This window comes from Aquarana catesbeiana, linkage group LG12 (assembly GCF_042186555.1).
Source record: "Aquarana catesbeiana isolate 2022-GZ linkage group LG12, ASM4218655v1, whole genome shotgun sequence".
NCBI classification, from domain to species: domain Eukaryota; kingdom Metazoa; phylum Chordata; class Amphibia; order Anura; family Ranidae; genus Aquarana; species Aquarana catesbeiana.
The window spans coordinates 208,918,547-208,936,672 of record NC_133335.1 but is presented as its reverse complement, the minus strand read 5'-3'; the positions used below and the strand labels follow the sequence as shown (position 1 = coordinate 208,936,672).

At 42.5% G+C, this 18,126-nt stretch overlaps 1 protein-coding gene across 1 annotated transcript in view; it reads right to left on the bottom strand.

The window, feature by feature from the left end:
* TRPC4AP (transient receptor potential cation channel subfamily C member 4 associated protein) overlaps positions 1–18,126 on the bottom strand; it is an 87,558-nt gene that overhangs the window by 45,860 nt on the left and 23,572 nt on the right. The window contains exons 4-6 of the mRNA XM_073606590.1: positions 9,178–9,235; positions 5,251–5,306; positions 2,483–2,611 (exon numbers count right to left, since the gene is read on the bottom strand). Of these exons, the coding sequence (XP_073462691.1) occupies positions 2,483–2,611; positions 5,251–5,306; positions 9,178–9,235 (243 nt within the window). The remainder of the gene's footprint in view (positions 1–2,482; positions 2,612–5,250; positions 5,307–9,177; positions 9,236–18,126) is intronic.

Here is an 18,126-nt window from a genome sequence, read left to right as displayed (position 1 = left end):
GCTGGGAGTGTACTAGCAGCAAGGATAGACAAGATGCCATCCTTGGGAGTTTTTCTGCCTGGTTTCGGGGAGGTATGTAAATGGCCTACACTTAATAGCAAGTGCATGATTAACTTTGGTCAAAGCTGCAGTTTGTGATCTACAGGCTCCCCTTATCTATATAGACTTTTTTGGTAAAGGTGAACTAACCCTTTACAGCCAAAGCATGACAGTTAGGGAACCAATAGCCTCAAAGTAGAGGCCAGCAATGGTAGCCTACACAGTGTTTGCGTAACAGGTGTGCTTTAAAAAAGGAGAAGTACAGCCAAAGCGCTCTTGTTCTGCACTCCTGTGACCCGTTTTCATCAGAGAGTGGGCTGAATCTCACTGTTGGCTGACATCACAGCAAGATAGACAAAGTTGGGATTTGCCCTTATGCTCATGGGCAGATCCCATGAGAGCCTGAGCCGGCCGCTCCTGCCCCCTCTAAAGCCCAGCACTCAAGTAAGCGCGGGGGGTGAAACAGACAGCGTTGACTAACGGTCACCAGCTCTCTGCTAGCTCTGAGAACCGAGTGATCGGCTCTGTTTGATTCTTAAAAGAAAAATAAGAAAACCTCAACTCCATCTAATCGCAGTTCATAAGCCAAGAACTTCTATTCAGCGAGTTACATGTGAGCAAAAGACAACTAGTGCAGATGCCAGAAATTCTGGCTAGAGGATAATTAGCTTGCGTTGGCCAGAAACAATGGGGGATATTTATTAAACCTGTTACACAGCAAAGCAATGCTAAAAAATAGCAGCGAGACAATTTTTAGACAGGCTTAAGCCCCCTCTACATGCGGGCCGAATATCGGGTAATTCAATATAAACAGTCTGACATTCGGTCCCTGTGTACGCAGCCGGTCGAGCTTCTGTCAAGGGGGCATGTTCAAGAAAGGTCTGCTGATCGGCATCTGATCAGCGCCAATGTCTGCGGATGCTGACCAGTGTTCTGGTGGGGGGCCTTCCCCTCTGAGAACACAATAACTCAGTGGTGAGATCACTGTACTAACATCGGATTGTTAGTACAGGATTTCCTTCTGAGCTCTTTTTTTTTTTTCCATTCAGCCCGCTGGGCATTTATTTTAAGAGTTCAGCCTAATGCTCCAATACAGCTCTGGCAACAGAATAAAACCTAATCCTGACCATTTTTTTTGTGCAACAGAAAAAAACCTTCCCTGACCACTTTAGTATGTTTTTTTTTTTTTTTAAGATTCATACTTACCTCGGTGGATGCAGCATCGGTACAATGTTGCATCTGTCCCCCACCGCCTCTTCACTGAGAACCGAGCCACCAAACATCACAGATGGCTCGGGTCTCTTACCTCCCTGAGCGGAGAGCTGCTGCCTGTCAGTCTGCTCCTCCACGCTCATTGGAGCACTGCGCTGTGGAGTGGCTGTCTCAGCGGCTCACTGAGAGGCTGAGACTGCCATCAGTCCAGGCAGCCGGCGGATCCATACTTCCTAAGTCGGGATGACACGCTACCTGGACTGATCTTGGTGACGTGAGTGGAGAGTGGATTTCAGACCGCTCTCCGCTGCAAATGGGTCACAGGAGTGAAAAACAAATTGCACTCCTGTGACCCATAGGAGAAGCCCAGCCGAACAAGCCCAGGCTGGACTTCTTTAAAAGTTTAGTTTAATCAGGTCAGATTTTGCCTACAGTGGTTCCTCCTTTAACCCCCCACCCCCCAATCATCATGATGCTAATTAAATTTTAATAATACCTTTCCTTTTTCATTACACATCTTAAACTCCATGATGTGCAATTACTGGGTCTCTCTGCTTCTCTATACAATGCAGTTGGTGGGAGGGAACCATACATAGGGTGTTGCTCCCTGAAAACATCACAGCACCCTGCCTTCATACCCCTCTTAAGAGAATGCAAACAGTGTGCTGGTTCCTGGGAGGAGTTATGCAAATATCTTTAATGGATGGATGTCAGTCTGGAGCAGTTGACATTCCTTGGCAGGCTGTATCTTGCATGCAGCTTGCTATAGATAACGTACACATGTGAGACTGAGCCTCCACGATTCAAAATCCCTGTAGTAGTGACCGCTACCACAGAGATCTCCACTAGTTTTCAGGTCCTATGCCCGAGTATCTGTCCTGCTTTATTGCAGACACAGGAGGTCGCTCGCTTGGCACAGGCACCATTTAGGGAACACTTTCTATTTTCTCAATTCATATAAAGTGTCGGGGTGGTGACATAATCCCCACAGACTAGAGAATGCCTTGTATTAATTGAGAAATGGAAAGTGTTCCCTGAACGATGCCTGTGCTGAGCAGGTGACCTCCTGTGTTCAGTAAGCAGCAGGGCAGCCACTTGGAAAAAGACCTGGAAACTCTCGTAGCGATGCCTACTGTTTATAACCTCAAGTCAGGACCAGTTCTCCAAGATCTAGATCTACATTTTAGAGGGCATTAGAACAAGACTGGAGTTGAATGGAGTTGAAGAGTACCTTTTTGACCCCTAGGATGTCTTCAATGAGGGTTGCTGTTTGCAGGAACGTCTTTTTGTTTGTCATTAACGTGAACAAGAAAAGAACAAAGTCATTCCGTTCTGCCAAGCGTTTGGTGACACCTTCCGTCTATATATACATAAAAAAAAAAAGTTTGGTTATTCATGTGAAAGAAACATTTGGGAAGTAAAAGAATACACAGACAAGCTGTCCTGACCACAACAGCTCCCTGCAGTGCTGTACATTCCTTCCTCTAATGACAACCAGCAAATATGTACATTTCTATTCTTGGTTCAATCAGACAATAGTGGTTCCGATGGGCAGTTGGATTTTTGCATACGCGTTATAAAAAAAATGTACCGCACAGACACCAGCTGACATTGAGGCTTCATGCACACAGGACATATGTAAACTCTCCTAAAGCCTTTCCTGCTGGCAGCAGCATTCATTTAGGCAGGAAAAAAATAAAAAAATGCATGTAAAAGTGAGTAACGCATTAAAGCACGTTTACAAGCATCAATCGTTTGGGCGTGATTATTCATTTCATTGGTTAGAATAACTCCACTTTAAAAGAGAAGCTTCAGCTTCAAAAACGGTCTGCCTGCCGCACCGTGTGACATTTCGTAAATAGCTACGGGGTGGAGCCACCATCCCCCAGTGATGTCATCAACTGGTGCATGCTGGGCCGCCAACGTCACGGGGGGGAGGGGTGGTCAGTGCCACATTAAGATAGTGAAAATACTGCATATATGCAGTAAGTGTCAATCCCGGGAATCGAACAGACCGCCTCGTAGGGTCGGTGGGCGTGGTGATGTTACGAGCGTAAACTCCGCCCTAAGCGTTTCAAAAGAATTGACGTCATCTGACAAAATGCGTAAGAAGGAGTCTACGCTGGTTACGCCATAACGCCTGCCCAGGGTGGAAACTCCACACATACTTTTTTCAATTATCTAAATGTGAGTTTTTTTATCTACAATAAATTGTACATACAGTATTACACTATGGGAAAGTTTTTATTTTTTTACCCATGATATGCTGGATTAAAGGGGTTGTAAACCCTCGTGTTTTTTCACCTTAATGCATCTTATGCATTAAGGTGAAAAAAAAATGGTCACTGACCAGCCCCCCAGTTTTACTCACCTGAGCCCCGTAATTCCCATGTCGGAAACGCACTCACCCTCTCGATTGGATAGATTGAGAGCAGCAGGAGCCAATGGCTGCGCTGCTATCAAGCAAATCCAATAGCGCGGGCGCCGGGGCCAAGTCCTACATTCTGCATCTATGGACGCAAATGCTGGACTCGGGAGCGCACCCGCAAGGTACCCCCCCCCCTCCCCCCGGGACAGCGCTTCTTCTAGGGGGTTATACGATGTGGGGAGGAGCTACCAGAGCCACCGAGGGACCACAGAAGTTAAGGATCAGGGACAATCTGTGCAAAACGAACTGCACAGTGGGAGGCAAGTATGACATGTTTGTTTAAAAAAAAAAAAAAAAAAAAATCTATAATCGGAACATCGACTTGGGAAATTTTTCCCCATCTGTTTTTGAATGTTTTACTACATATGTGTTACAATAAGGGATGTCTTGGTTGTATGCAGGGTAGGAAATATTAAGCACATACAAAAATAATTTTCCTCTATGGACTGTGTTATTTATATTAATTGTTTCTATCTATGTAGAATATAATCAAATAAAACCATTTTTATCTTTTACAGTCAATATATCCGTGTGCCTTGAAAGTCCATTTTTTTAGTTGTTATAGTCATATTGAAAGCTTTACAATCACTTTAACTGTCCATCCTATATGAGAAAGTTTTCCACCTAAAAGGTAAGCAAGGAACTAAGGGACTTTCACATTCTGGGAAGTCTTACTGTGTTCATGACCCTTATAAAACGCGGTCGTGCAACAATGTACCCAAATAAGATTTAGCTCCCCCCCCCCCCCACACACAAAATAGAGGCATTTGATCACCTCTGCGTTTTTTTTTTGCATCATAACCCCCCCCCCCCCCCAAAATAAAAAATAAATAATGGAAAAAAAAGGAAATAAAATGTAATTGCTTCATCAATTTAGGCCAATATGTATTCTGCTACATATTTTTAGTAAAAAAAAAAAAAAAAAAAAAACCAATCAGCGTATATTGGTTTGTGCAAATGTTATAGCATCTACAAACTATGGGATATTTTTATTAATATATTTACTAGTAATGGCGACGAACAGCGACATAGCAGGACTGATATTGCGGCAGATGAATTGGAAACTGACATTTTTTTGCAGACTATTGACACGAATAGTAATCAGTGCTAAAAAAATATGCACTGTCACTGTACTAACACTGGCTGGGAAAGGGTTATCAGGGGGCGATCAAAGTATTAAATGTGTGCCTAGCCTGTGATTCAGTGTAGTGGGGGAGGTGCTTTTACTAGTGGAAGGCATGGATCGGTGTTCCTGCTTTACGGGAACACAGGATCCATGCTTCATGTACTCACAGAATGGCAATCTGCCTCGTTTACATAGGCAGACTGCCATTCTACCTGTGTACTGAAGCATCGGCGGGTGCTGGTGGACATTGAGACAGAGTTCACCGCACCCGCCGATCAGCTCCCGCTGTGTAGAATCACAGCGGGAGGGCGGCGGCACGCGTGCCCCAGAACCAAGAGTGTTAGATCACGTACTAGGTACATGATTTGGCACAGAAGGGCTGCAAGTGGTTAAATTACAACAAGGCAATGTAAATTGTAGTTCAATAAAAGAGAAGGGTACTTACGCATATACAGGTGTTGTACAGGATGCTGAGGCAGTCCTTGATTAATTCATCACTGACTGAAAATAAAAAAAATGAAAAAAGGGTATATGGTATTAAAAAAAAAAACATCAATTGAAAAAAATACTATAAAAAGCCTTAGGCTCGGTTCACACTGGGGCGACTTGTCAGGCGACCTAGTCGCCTGACAAGTCGCCTCCCGTTCTGTGCTATGGAACCGTTCTAATTGGAGCGACGCAAGTCGCTCCGACTTAGAAAAAGGTTCCTGTATTACTTTGGGGGCGACTTGGGGCGACTTGCATAGACTTCTATGCAGAAGTCGTCTCGCAAGTCGCCCCGCAGTCGTTTGCAGGTCGCCTCGCTGAGGCGACCTGCAAGTCGTGCCGCCCATGTGTGAACCGAGCCTAATAGTGTAGTAGCTAACCTAAATACAAAACAATGACATTTAAAAAAAAAAAAACAACAAAAAAAAACCAAAAAAAAAAAAACCAAAAACAAAAAACGAACAATTCATATATGTATACATGCATTTGAAATCGCATAGTGACCCATGAAAGTAGCTGGTATAAAAAGACAAATGCTTGTTTTGGTAATGAAATAAAATTGGCTATAGGATACAGATGAATCACAGCTCAAGCGATTGTGTTGGAAACATGACAACATTGAATAGGCTTGGCGCATTTCGTGGCCAGTTGCCATTTATCAGGAGCAAACGCATAGCATATCTGAATTTATTTTTTTTAAAAGTACCGAATAGGAGTGGTGTTTCTTACCATCTGGTGTTTTGCACAAATGGTAAGAAAAAAAAAAAAAAAGTAGGGACAAGGGGAAACAAGATGTGCATCTCCCTGGAATACTTACGTATAAATTGTTCTAAATAAGCAGTGTTGCAAGTCTGGATCTGCGAAGCAAGTCTATCCCGGGAGCTGAGGGAATGAACCCAAGGAAAACGCGAGCGCACCGACACACCCCAGGAACACCCTCCAAACGTAGTGGGAAAGGGTGGAAAAAATCCAAATATGTCTGTAGAGTAAACGATATAGGACCAATATATGTGAATAGTACCAGTGTATAAATATTCATGGACTATAAACCAACATCCATTATTGCCTGAAAAAGTGAAAAGCGTGGTGGATACAAAGTGAAGGGAATCAAACCACAAAGAGAGAAAGGGAGAAAAAAAAAAAAAAAAAAAATCGCATCAAAATCATGCGATTACCCAAGGGGTGAGGAAAAACAAAAAACAAAAAAGAAAGGTGTGCGGTCTTGTTGATAGGAGGAAATCACAGGGATAGTTACCTGGCGACATTGCACAGAGACATGCTCTGAGAAATGATGTGCATGTGTGAGGAGAAAAGCCAGAGTATAAACAAGACTCCCAGTTGGGGTAAAGGTAATGCCCAACATTCCCCGGGCTCTTCCCGTACATATTCATCGATTATAAACCAACACCCATTGTTGCCTGAAAAAGTGAAAAGCGTGGTGGATACAAAGTGGAGGAAGACATATATGACACAGGAGGGGAAGAAAGAGGGGAAAAAAAAAAAAAAAAAAAAAAAAAAAAAATCGCATGAAAATCATGCAATTTCCCAAACGGGGAAGGGGTGAGGAGAAACAAAAAAGGTGTGCGGTCTTAGTGATAAAACGGAAAAATCGCAGGGATAGTTACCTGATGACACTGAACAGAGACATGCTCCAAAATATGGTGTGCATGTGTGGGGAGAAAAGCCAGAGTGTGAACAGGACTCCCAGTGGGGGTATAGGTATTGCCTGACATTCCCCAGGCTCTCCCCAGCGTCACGCTAAGCATGGAGCATCAAGGAGAGACGGCCTCGCCACAGCAGCAAAACTGTCCTCTGATGGCTTCCAACCACTCCCCTCGTGTACCAGCTAGATGGCAAGCATGCCGGCGTCATGACGTTCGCCAGGATGAACACACGGTGCGTGGCACCAATGCATGCCAGGAAACCCGCCGGCACCCCCGTCCCGTGTGAAATGCAGCAAAGGGGGAGGGCAACCGACATGCACCACAGCTCCCGGGTTTACAGACAAGCAAAAAGAAAAAAAACACTTATAAATAGAAACGCTAAACACCAAATATGGAGTGGTAAAGGATGTGTATGTTCCAAGAAATAGTGAAAATCAAAACGCATATGCGGACAAACTGTAAAAGTATCATCCGAATCGTACACCAATATGAATTGTTCAAAAAGTAGCAAATTAATCCAAACCAACCAGTCAATTGTGAATCCATCCCTATTAATACAGAAAGCAAGGGGGTGATGGGACTTTAAATGACGTGCACAATTTTATGCACCGCCATCCCTAAATCGGAAATAAAAAGTTTTTTTTGGGACTTTGAGTGAGGCACAAGACACGTGGTAGGAGAAATTATGTAAATTGTTTAATTGGCATAAAAACAAAGTATACCTCCTAACATGCAATACATGATTAAACATGAGTATTTAAATCTATATACAAAAAACAAAGAATTCATATATTTATACATACATCTGAAATCCCATTGTGTCCCATGAAAGTAGCTGGTATAAAAAGTCAAATGCTTGTTATGGTAATGAAATAAAAATGGGTTATAGGATACAGACGAAATCACAGTTAAGGTCAAGCTATGTGTTGGGAACATGACGACACTGAATAAGCTCGACGCGTTTCGTGGCCAGTTGCCACTCATCAGGAGCAAACACATAGCATGTCTGAATTATTATTTGTTATTTTAAATAAAAAATAAGGTACCAAAAAGGATCTGGTATTTACTTTTATTTTTCCTCACCCCTTCCCCCATTGGGGAATCCTATGATTTTCAAGCAATTTTTTACCTTTTTCATTTTTCTTTATGTGGTATACGATTCCCTGCGCTTTGTATCCACCATGCTTTTCACTTTTTCAGGCAATAAAGAAAGAGTGTTGGTTTATAGTCCATGAATATGTATACACTGGTACTATCCGCACATATATTGGTCCTATATCATTTACTCTACAGACATATTTAGATTTTTTCCACCCTTGCCCACTACGTTTGGAGGGTGTTCCTGGGGCGTGTCAGTACGCTCGCGTTTTCTTTGGGTTCATTCCCTCAGCTCCCAGGATAGACTTGCTTCGCAGATCCAGACTTGTAACACTGCTTATTTAGTACAATTTATACGCAAGTATTCCAGGGAGATACACATCTTGTTTCCCCTTGTCCCAACTTTTTTTTCTTACCATCTGGGCAAAACACCAGATCCTTTTTAGTACCTTTTTACATGCTATGCGTTTTCTCCTGATGAGTGGCAATTGGCCACGAAACACGTCAAGCCTACTGAAGGTCATCATGTTCCCAACACAGAGATTGACCTCAACTGTGCTTCATCTGTATCCTATAACCCATATTTTATTTATTTCATTACCAAAACAAGCATTTGGCCTGTTATACCAGCTACTTTCATGGGACACTATGCGATTTCAGATGCGTGCATGTATACATATATGAATAATTCTTTTTATGTCATTGTTTTGTATATAGATTTTATCACATGTTAGAAGGTATGCTTGGTTTTTAGGCCAATTAAACAATTTACATAATTTCCCCTTCCATGTCTTGTGCCTCACTCAAAGTCCCCCAAAAAAATAAATAAATAAAAACACCCTCTTATGCTAGCCTGTGTGTCTATTCACACAATATGTAGGTATTTACAGGCATATTAGAAAATAAGCATTTACAGGAAAAAAAAAAAAAAGGAATCCCGTAGATAGCCTACTCGCAACCTAATCCGACAGCCCTAAATATATATGACCACAATTACAAGGTTGGATGACCCCCAGGGATTCTGCCTACCTCCCTAACTGCATTCTCCTTCAAAGATTCACAGAATTGTTAGTCTTATATTCAAATAGATGAAGTAATGGGAAGTAGGGGTGTCATTCACTTACTTTTATGCTTCTTCCTCTGGGGGAAAAGGCTCGGCCTCATGAGGATCTCTACCAGAAGCTGCAAAGAGAGATTTCAGGTGAGTCACAGAGATTACAGATGATGTGTCCTGCATGGTTTCCTGTCCTTCACACCCACCATACCTCCTGTAAACCACTGAGCTGTTCCAGACTCCCCAAAGGGCAGCAGTATAATGAATAGAACTTTACTGCTGATCATGTCAGATCCTTATATACAGGTTTACAAGTGGCTTCTGTAAACACATCTGACTAATGAATGCTTCTGAAATGGCCATAAATCAAAGTTGCTTCTATATAAACTGAACATAGACAATGCTCAATGCTGAGACTTCTTCCGGGAAATGTCCCCCTCAATAATTCAAGTAACTAAAACAATCCTCTAACTGAATTTACCATAAAGCAGTATGGAACTACACCAGGATATAAATATTAGTAATTCAGGTACCAACCTACAGCATGTAGCTCTATCTCCTTACATCCAAAATATCATATTTAAAATATACAGGGATCTCTCCATATACACACACACACTATTGTCAAAAGTACTGGGATGCCTGCCTTTATACACAAACTTTAATGGTGTCTTAGTCCGTAGGGTTCAATATTGAGTTGGTCCACCCTTTGCAGCTATAACAGCTTCAACTCTTCTGGGAAGACTGTCCACAAAGTTTAGGAGTGTGTCTATGGGAATGTTTGACCATTCTTCCAGAAGCGCATTTGTGAGGTCAGGCACTGATGTTGGACGAGGAGGCCTGGCTCACAGTCTCTGCTCTAATTCAAATCAAAGTTGTTTTATTGGGTTGAGGTCAGGACTCTGTGCAGGCCAGTCAAGTTCCTCCACCACAAATTCACTCATCTATGTCTTTATGGACCTTGCTGTGTGCACTGGTCCAAATCATTTGGTGGGGGGGTGGGGGGGGGAATTATGGTGTGGGGTTGTTTATCAGGGTTTGGGCTTGGCACCTTAGTTTCTGTGAAGGGAACGCTTAAGGCATCAGTATACCAAGACATTTCATGCTCCCAACTTTTTTAGGAACAGTTGGAGGATGGCCCCTTCCTGTTCCAACATGACTTTGCACCAGTGCACAAAGCAAGGTCCATAAAAAAGGCATAAATGAGCGAGTTTGGGGTGGAGGAACTTGACTGGCCCGCACAGAGTCCTGACCTCAACCCAATAGAACTTTGGATTTGAATTAGAGCAGAGACTGCGAGCCAGGCCTTCTCGTCCAAGATCAGTGTCTGACCTCACAAATGCGCTTCTGGAAGAATGTTCAAACATTCCCATAGACACACTCCTAAACCTTGTGGACAGCCTTCCCAGAAGAGTTGAAGCCGTTATAGCTGCAAAGGGTGGGCCAACTCAATATTGAACCCTATAGACTAAGACTGAAACGCCATTAAAGTGAATGAATGTATGTATGTATACATGTGATAGAAATATAGAGACACACACACAGAGATAGGATTACACAATATAATAAATATAATATAAAATATATTATATATATATATATATATATATATATATATATATATATATATATATATATATACACACACACACACACACACACACACACACACACACACACACATATACACACACATACATACATACATACACACACACAGTAAAATTATATAATTTTTTTTTTTTAATATAGACTTTATTAGAAAGGTGTTGGGCTGCTTAATAAATAGATCTAAAAAGGCAACTTTTTGTCTTCTTCATTTTGAACAGAGCAAGTTCTAGACCCTGTCAAGTTATTTTGCCATCTATGTCCCCCATTGGGTAGATTTACTTTCACCTTCTCTCCCATAGCCATAAAACAGGAAATAAGGAGAAATCCCTGGCTGTCACCAGAACTAGTGTCCCCATTGGAAGACTTTCTATCCATTTCTTTTCTGGGAACAACTCAAAATGTGGGATTTTCTTTTAACTTTCCATTTTGGAGGAGAACAGTAAACAGGACAAAATATGAATCTCCATAGCTGGGGCACAGATGGCAATGACATCCTGATAGATTTTCTAATGCCTCTGCACTCCACTCAAAAAAAAAAAAAAAAAAAAAAAAGAAGACGACAAAGAAGGAAGACAACCAAGGAGGTTTCCCTTTTAATATACTTTCAGTTTTCAAGATTTTACTTAAAATTACTGAAAAACAAAAAACAATTGACTTCCTCCAGTCAGCCCACATCCTTTTCTGCAACATAACATTAGTAGAGCCAGTGATGATTATACAATTACAACAACATTTACAGCAAAAGAATAACAAATGTGTACCATGCCAAAACTGCATACAATAAAGCAAAAAAACAAAGCAATGCAAAACAAAAAATGTTCTCCAGTTTCTGCCTTCTTCCTTGTTATTCTACCAAAAGGAAATTGAGGAAGAGAAGCTTTTGCAATAAAAAAATAAAAATAAAATTAAATCGGAGGATCTACTGAAGTTTGTAAACACCACATTGGTATAATTTGCCACTAAATAATCTGTTCCTGTTTAATCCCAGTAGAACCAGGCCTGTATGTGCTCAAACCATTGCAGCCTTCCTCTATGTTAAAAATAAACGTATTACTGCGTCGGGAGGATTTGGTTCAATCTAGCTCTGAGTACTTCATTTTCTGACCTGAAGCCCTTGAACACATCTAAAGAAAACCTCCAGACTCAGCTAAAATTTGAGTATTTGCATAACCACACTGTATATTGTAATAAGTGTTCCCATCTTGAGAGAAATGGCCAAGTCTTGAAAATGCAAATGATTTACCCTGGCAAACCCCAGCAAGCCAGTTGAAATACTTAACTGTCTATTGCAGAGCAAACAAGATGAAGAAAAATGAATTTCCAGCTATGACAGGCAGAGGAAGAGGGATAACTAGATAGAATGTCTAATTCTTCAGTGTCTAAATGACTGATAGAAGCTTGTGGGCTCCATAAACAAATGCTCTTATAGAGAAAGCTGCTTCTATGTAATTATAGTGGAGTTAAAGTCCAGCCTGAGCTTGTTTGGCTGGGCTTCTCTTATGGGTCGTTTTGCACTCCTGTGACCCATTTTCAGCATAGAGCAGTCTGAAGTCTGCTCTCTGCTGAAGTCACTGGAACCAGTCCAGGCATCGCGCCATCCCGACAATGAAGTCTGGATCCGCCAGGTGCCTGAACTGAAGCCTGTGTCAGCGAGCCACTGAGACGGCTGCTCCCCGCCCCTCCACAGGTCATCGCTCCAGTGAGCGTAGAGTAGCAGAGAGGAGAGCTGCTGATTGACAGTCAGCAGCTCTCCTCTCAGGGATCTGCAAGAACCGAGCCATCGCTGGTGTTTGATGGTGCAGAGGTGCCAGGGAACCAATGCTGCATCCACCTAGGAAAGTATAAAAAGGGGGGAGAAAACATTCTCTTTTAAGGAGAAACAGCACTGCTGATAAACTAAAACAAAGGAAAAAAGTAGAGCCATCATATTAATTCCCGTTCCTCAAACTAGCATGCCGATCTTTACGCTCTTCAAGAACTATGGTGCCTCTTAGCCACATATCTGGGAGTGTTGGATCCTTGGTCCTCTACACAGCAATCCCCTTCCTTTCTCTGGTCCCTACATTACTACTGAGTCCTGAAGAGACATTGGAACCCGTATCACTGGCATTTACAGTGACTGCTGGAGAACCAGGATTTGGATGGCAAGTATTCTCCAGGCACCATAGCTCTTGATGAGAGTGAAGGTCGGTGGGAGAGGAAACAAATAGCTCTTTTTTTTTTTTTTTTTAACCAGGAATTCTTTTTTCTATCATTATTTTAGAGGGGAACTTGGTTAAAAACTGTGGTTTCATTATGACTTCCATCTTAGAATCAACCAATTCTTTACCCTTTTCTTTAATAATAAACCAACACTAAAGAAGACAGCTTTTCCAATACTTTTAATTGATACAAGCTATAACTGTTCAGTCACATACATTTTTATTAACCAAACATAAAAATCAAATCCTTGGACTACTAACTAAAGCTGACTCCAGAAAAGGGCTTTCATCTTGTTGATATGGGATTTTAATGACAGATACAAAAACTGTATTCTAATCCCTTGTAGGAAGAGCTGGGAGGAAGCTTTGGGCCCCTTAACAGGAGACCTGTGGTAGCAGGCACCGACTTCTCTTCCCCCAATTTCCTCGTTACCAACTCAACTGTTGATCCTTCATAGAGTTTACCATACTCATGCTAAACTGCATACAGTGGGGAAAATTATTATTTGATCCCTTGCTGATTTTATAGGTTTGCCCACTTACAAAGAAATAAAAGGGTCTGTATTTTTTATTGTAGGTGTATTTTAAATGAGACAAAAGATCGACCAAAAATCTAGAAAAAAAACATAATACAAAATGTTAGAAACGGAGTTGCAGTTCAGTGAGTAAAATAAGTATTTGATCCCCAAGCAAAACATGATTTAGTACTTGGTGGAGAAACCAAGCACAGAGGTAAGATGTTTCTTGTAGTTGGTTACCAGGTTTGCACACATCTCGGGAGGGATCTTGGTCCACTCTTCTATACAGATCTTCTCTAAATCCTTAAAGTGGTTGTTAAGCCACTAATTTATCAATTATATCATCCCGTGTCACATAAAAACCTGTATCAGAGTGCCTGTGCTTTAGAAAAGAAAAAAAAAAAAAAAAAAAGCTGTCTACCTGTTTTAACAGGGTCTTTCAGGGATCACATAACTCCAGGCTCTCAGCTCTCCCCGTCTGATATCTCCAGCGGGCTGGGTCAAGAGTCCCCTGTTGACATCAGGCGGGGAGGAGCAGAGAGTGTGGAGACCTGATCGCTGGAAGGCACTGTTAAAACAGGTAGAAATCCATTTTTTTTTTTTTTATAAAGCACAGGCACTAGGTCACAGCTTTTCTATGTGACAGATGGGATGATATAATGATCAGTTAGTTTTGAAGCAGTGGGGGAGGACCAGAGCAGCGATAGTGAGAGCTGACAGGCAGGGGGGGAGGGGAATGGGGGAAAGAGGGTTGCGGACGGAGGAATGTACACTGACTACGGTGTCAGGGCTCAGCAGCCCTGATATATTGTGGTCAGCATACAGAGGGGAAGGTAGAAACTGGCAGTATCAGCCAGGTATTTCAGGTGATACAGGGGGCCAGAGCACAAGCACTGCGCTGTTATTCATGCTTTAAAGGGAACAGGATTTTTTTTTTGGGGGGGGGTTAACAAACGCTCCAAGGTTTCTAGGTTGTTGCTTGGCAACTCGAAGTTTCAGCTCCCTCCATAAATTTTCTATAGGATTAAGGTCTCCATGACCTTAAAATGTGCTTCTTTTTGAGCCACTCCTTTGTTGCCTTGGTAGTATATTTTGAGTCATTGTCATGCTGGAAGACCCATCCACCACCGATCTTTAGAGTTATGGCTGAGGGAAGAAAGTTCTCATCCAAGATTTTATAATACATGGCCCCGTCCATTGGCCCCTCAATGCAGCAAAGTTGATCCGTACCTTTAGCAGGGAAACAGCCCCAAAGCATAATGTTTCCACTTACACACTTTACTGTAGGGATGTGTACTTAGGATCATAGTCCGCATTCTTCTTCCTCCAAACATGTAGAGTCCCCCTCTCCAAGAAGGCACATGTACAGTCATACCAATGAACATCTAAATGATTCAGAGAAGGATTGGGAGAAAGTGCTGTGGTCAGACAGGACCAAAACTGAGCTCTTTGGCATTAACTCGACTTGTCAGCATCTTTCTTCCTCCAAACACGGCAAGTCGAGTTAATGCCAAAGAGCTCAGTTTTGGTCCTGTCTGACCACAGCACTTTCTCCCAATCCTTCTCTGAATCATTTAGATGTTCATTGGTATGACTGTACATGTGCCTTCTTGGAGAGGGGGACTCTACATGTTTGGAGGAAGAAAGATGCTGACTATGACCCTAAGAACACCATCCCTAGTCACGCACAGGTGGAAACATTATACTTTGGGGCTGTTTCTCTGCTAAAAATGTACAGGCCAACTTTGCCACATTGAGGGGCCAATGGACGGGGCCATATATTGTAAAATCTTGGATGAGAACCTTCTTCCCTCAGCCATAACTCTGAAGATAGGTCCTTTAGCATGACAATGACCCAAAACATACCACCAAGGCAACAAAGGAGTGGCTCAAGAAGAAGCACATTAGGGTCATGGAGTGGCCCAGTCAGTCTCCAGACCTTAATCCTATAGAAAATTTATGGAGGAAGCTGAAACTTGGATTTGACAAGAAACCTTAAAAGAAAAGTATGGGGTATGGCTTTTTTGCAGATTTATACTTACCTCAGTGGAAGCAGCATCGGTCCGATGTTTTATCTGTCCCCCGGCGCCTCTGCACTGAGAGATCGAACACCGCAGATCGCTTGGTTCTCAAAGCTCCCCAAGCACAGAGCTGCTGACTGTCAGTCACAGCTCTCTGCTCTGCCTCCTCCTCTCTCACTGGAGCGCTGGGCTATGGTGGGGGTGGGCTCAGGCCCTCAGGGGCTCGCAGAGAGGCCGAGCTGGGTGTTGGTCCAGGGATCTGGCGGATCCAGACTCCGGGGTCGTGATAACGTATAGCCTGGACTTACTTCTCTGACGTCTGCAGAGAGCTGACTTCAGCTTGCTCTCTGCTGAAAACGGGTCACAGGAGTGCGAAACGAACTGCACTCCTGTGATCTATAGGATAAGTCCAGCCAAACGAGCTTTGGCTGGACTTCTCCTTTAAGGATTTAGAGCAGATCTCTGAAGAGTGGACCAAAATCCCTCCTGAAATGTGTGCAAACCTGGTCACCAACTTCAAGATACATCTTACCTCTGTGCTTGCCAACAAGGGTTTCTCCACCAAGTACGAAGTAATTTTTTCCTTGGGGGATCAAATACTTATTTTATTCACTGAACTCCAACTTAATTTATAGCATTTGTTTTAGGTGATTTTTTCTGGGTTTTTGGTTGATATTCTCACTCATCCTATTGAGTTGGCCCACCCTTTGCAGCTATAACAGCTTCAACTCCTCTGGGAAGGCTGTCCACAAGGTTTAGGAGTGTGTCTATGGGAATGTTTAACCATTCTTCCAGAAGCACATTTGTGAGATCAGGCACTGATGTTGCACAAGAAGGTGCACAGTCATGTTGGACCAGGAAGGGGCCATCCCCAAACTGTTCCCACAAAGTTGGGAGCATGAAATTGTCTTGGTATGCCGACACCTTAAGGAGTTCCCTTCACTGGAACTAAGGGGCCAAGCCCAACCCCTGAAAAACAACCCAACACCATAACCCCCCCTCCACCAAATGATTTGGACCAGTGCACAAAGCAAGGTACATAAAGACATGGATGAGCAAGTTTGGGGTGGAGGAACTTGACTGGCCTGCACAGAGTCCTGACCTCAACCCAATGGAACACCTTTGCCCTTCTTGTCCAACATCAGTGCCGGATCTCAGAAATGCACTTCTGGAAGAATGGTCAAACATTCCCATAGACACACTCCTAAACCTTGTGGACAGCCTTCCCAGAAGAGTTGAAGCTGTTATAGCTGCAAAGGGTGGGCCAATTCAATATTGAACCCTACGGACTAAGGCTGCAAAGCCATTAAAGTTCATGTGTGTGTAAAGGCAGGCCTCCCAATACTTTTGACAACATAGTGTATATACTTTTGGCAGTAGAGAAGCAGTTAACCACTTTCCGCCCGCGCTATGGCTGAATGACGGCTACAGGGCGGGCGTCAATAGAAGTCCTCCCATGATTGCGCGGGCGGCATGCTCCGACTGCTGAATACTTCCGACTTGGCTGATTACAGAACAGGGTAAAGAGCCAATTACAGCGGGCCCTTTACCATGTGATCAGTTGTCAGCCGGTTATCAGATTTTTATCTCTCCTCACGATCAGCGTGAGGAGAGAAGCAGACAGGTAACCAGCTTCTGGTACAGGGACATCGTTCTCTGCCTTGGTGCCTGCCAGTGCCGCCTATCAGAGCCCATTAGTGCCACCTCATCAGTGCACACCAGTGAAGGAGGAAAAAAAAAAAAAAAAAAAAAAAAAAAAAAAAAGATGACTTGTTTGCAAAATTTTATAAAAAAAAAAAAAAAAAAAAAATAAAAAAAAAAACACACACAACACCACACACACACACACACACACAAAATAAAAAAGCTCTATTTGTGTGAAAAAAAAACAAAAACAAAAAAAAAACAAAAACCACAATTTTGTTTGGGTACAGTGTTGCATGACCACGCAATTGTCATTCAAAGTGCAATAGTGCTGAAAGCTGAAATTTGGCCTGGGTAGGAAGGGGGTACAAGTGCCTAGTAGGCAAGTGGTTAATGTTGTGTTCTCTACCTTGCTACCAACACAAGCTAATTTCTGTTTATTATGGGTGTCCGTATGCTTACGAAAATTGCTAATAGCTTTGTTTGGATTACTTGAAATGTCACTATATGCCTGACTGCATTCTTAGTTTGTTGTCTGTAAAGTGGCGCTAATGTATGTTTAAATCTTTAAATTTTTTTTAATTTTTTTTTTTTTTAAAGGAAGGACTGCTTGGTGTGAGCATTCAATCAAGATTATATTGTGTACAATTAACATTTTTTGAGAGCAAACATTTAGTAGAGGCTTACAGGAATATCTGCAGCAAAGCATAAAGGGCAATTCCTCACACATCCGGCCCTTGTCACAGCAGATGAATGAACTGGAACCTCTGCCACCAGAAAGTATAAGCACACATTTGTCAAGTGGAGAAAAGCAGCAATAGCTTTTGGCTGTGGTAAAGGAAGAGTGCAGGAATTCCAACACATATGAAGCGCTGCAAGACAGTTCATACAGGTCGACAGTACCTTGCAAAAGTATTCACCCCCCTTGGCATTTTTTTCGTGTTTTGTTGCCTCACAACCTGGAATTAACATGGATTGTTTGAGGATTTGCATCATTTAAGCTACAGAACATGCCCACAACTTT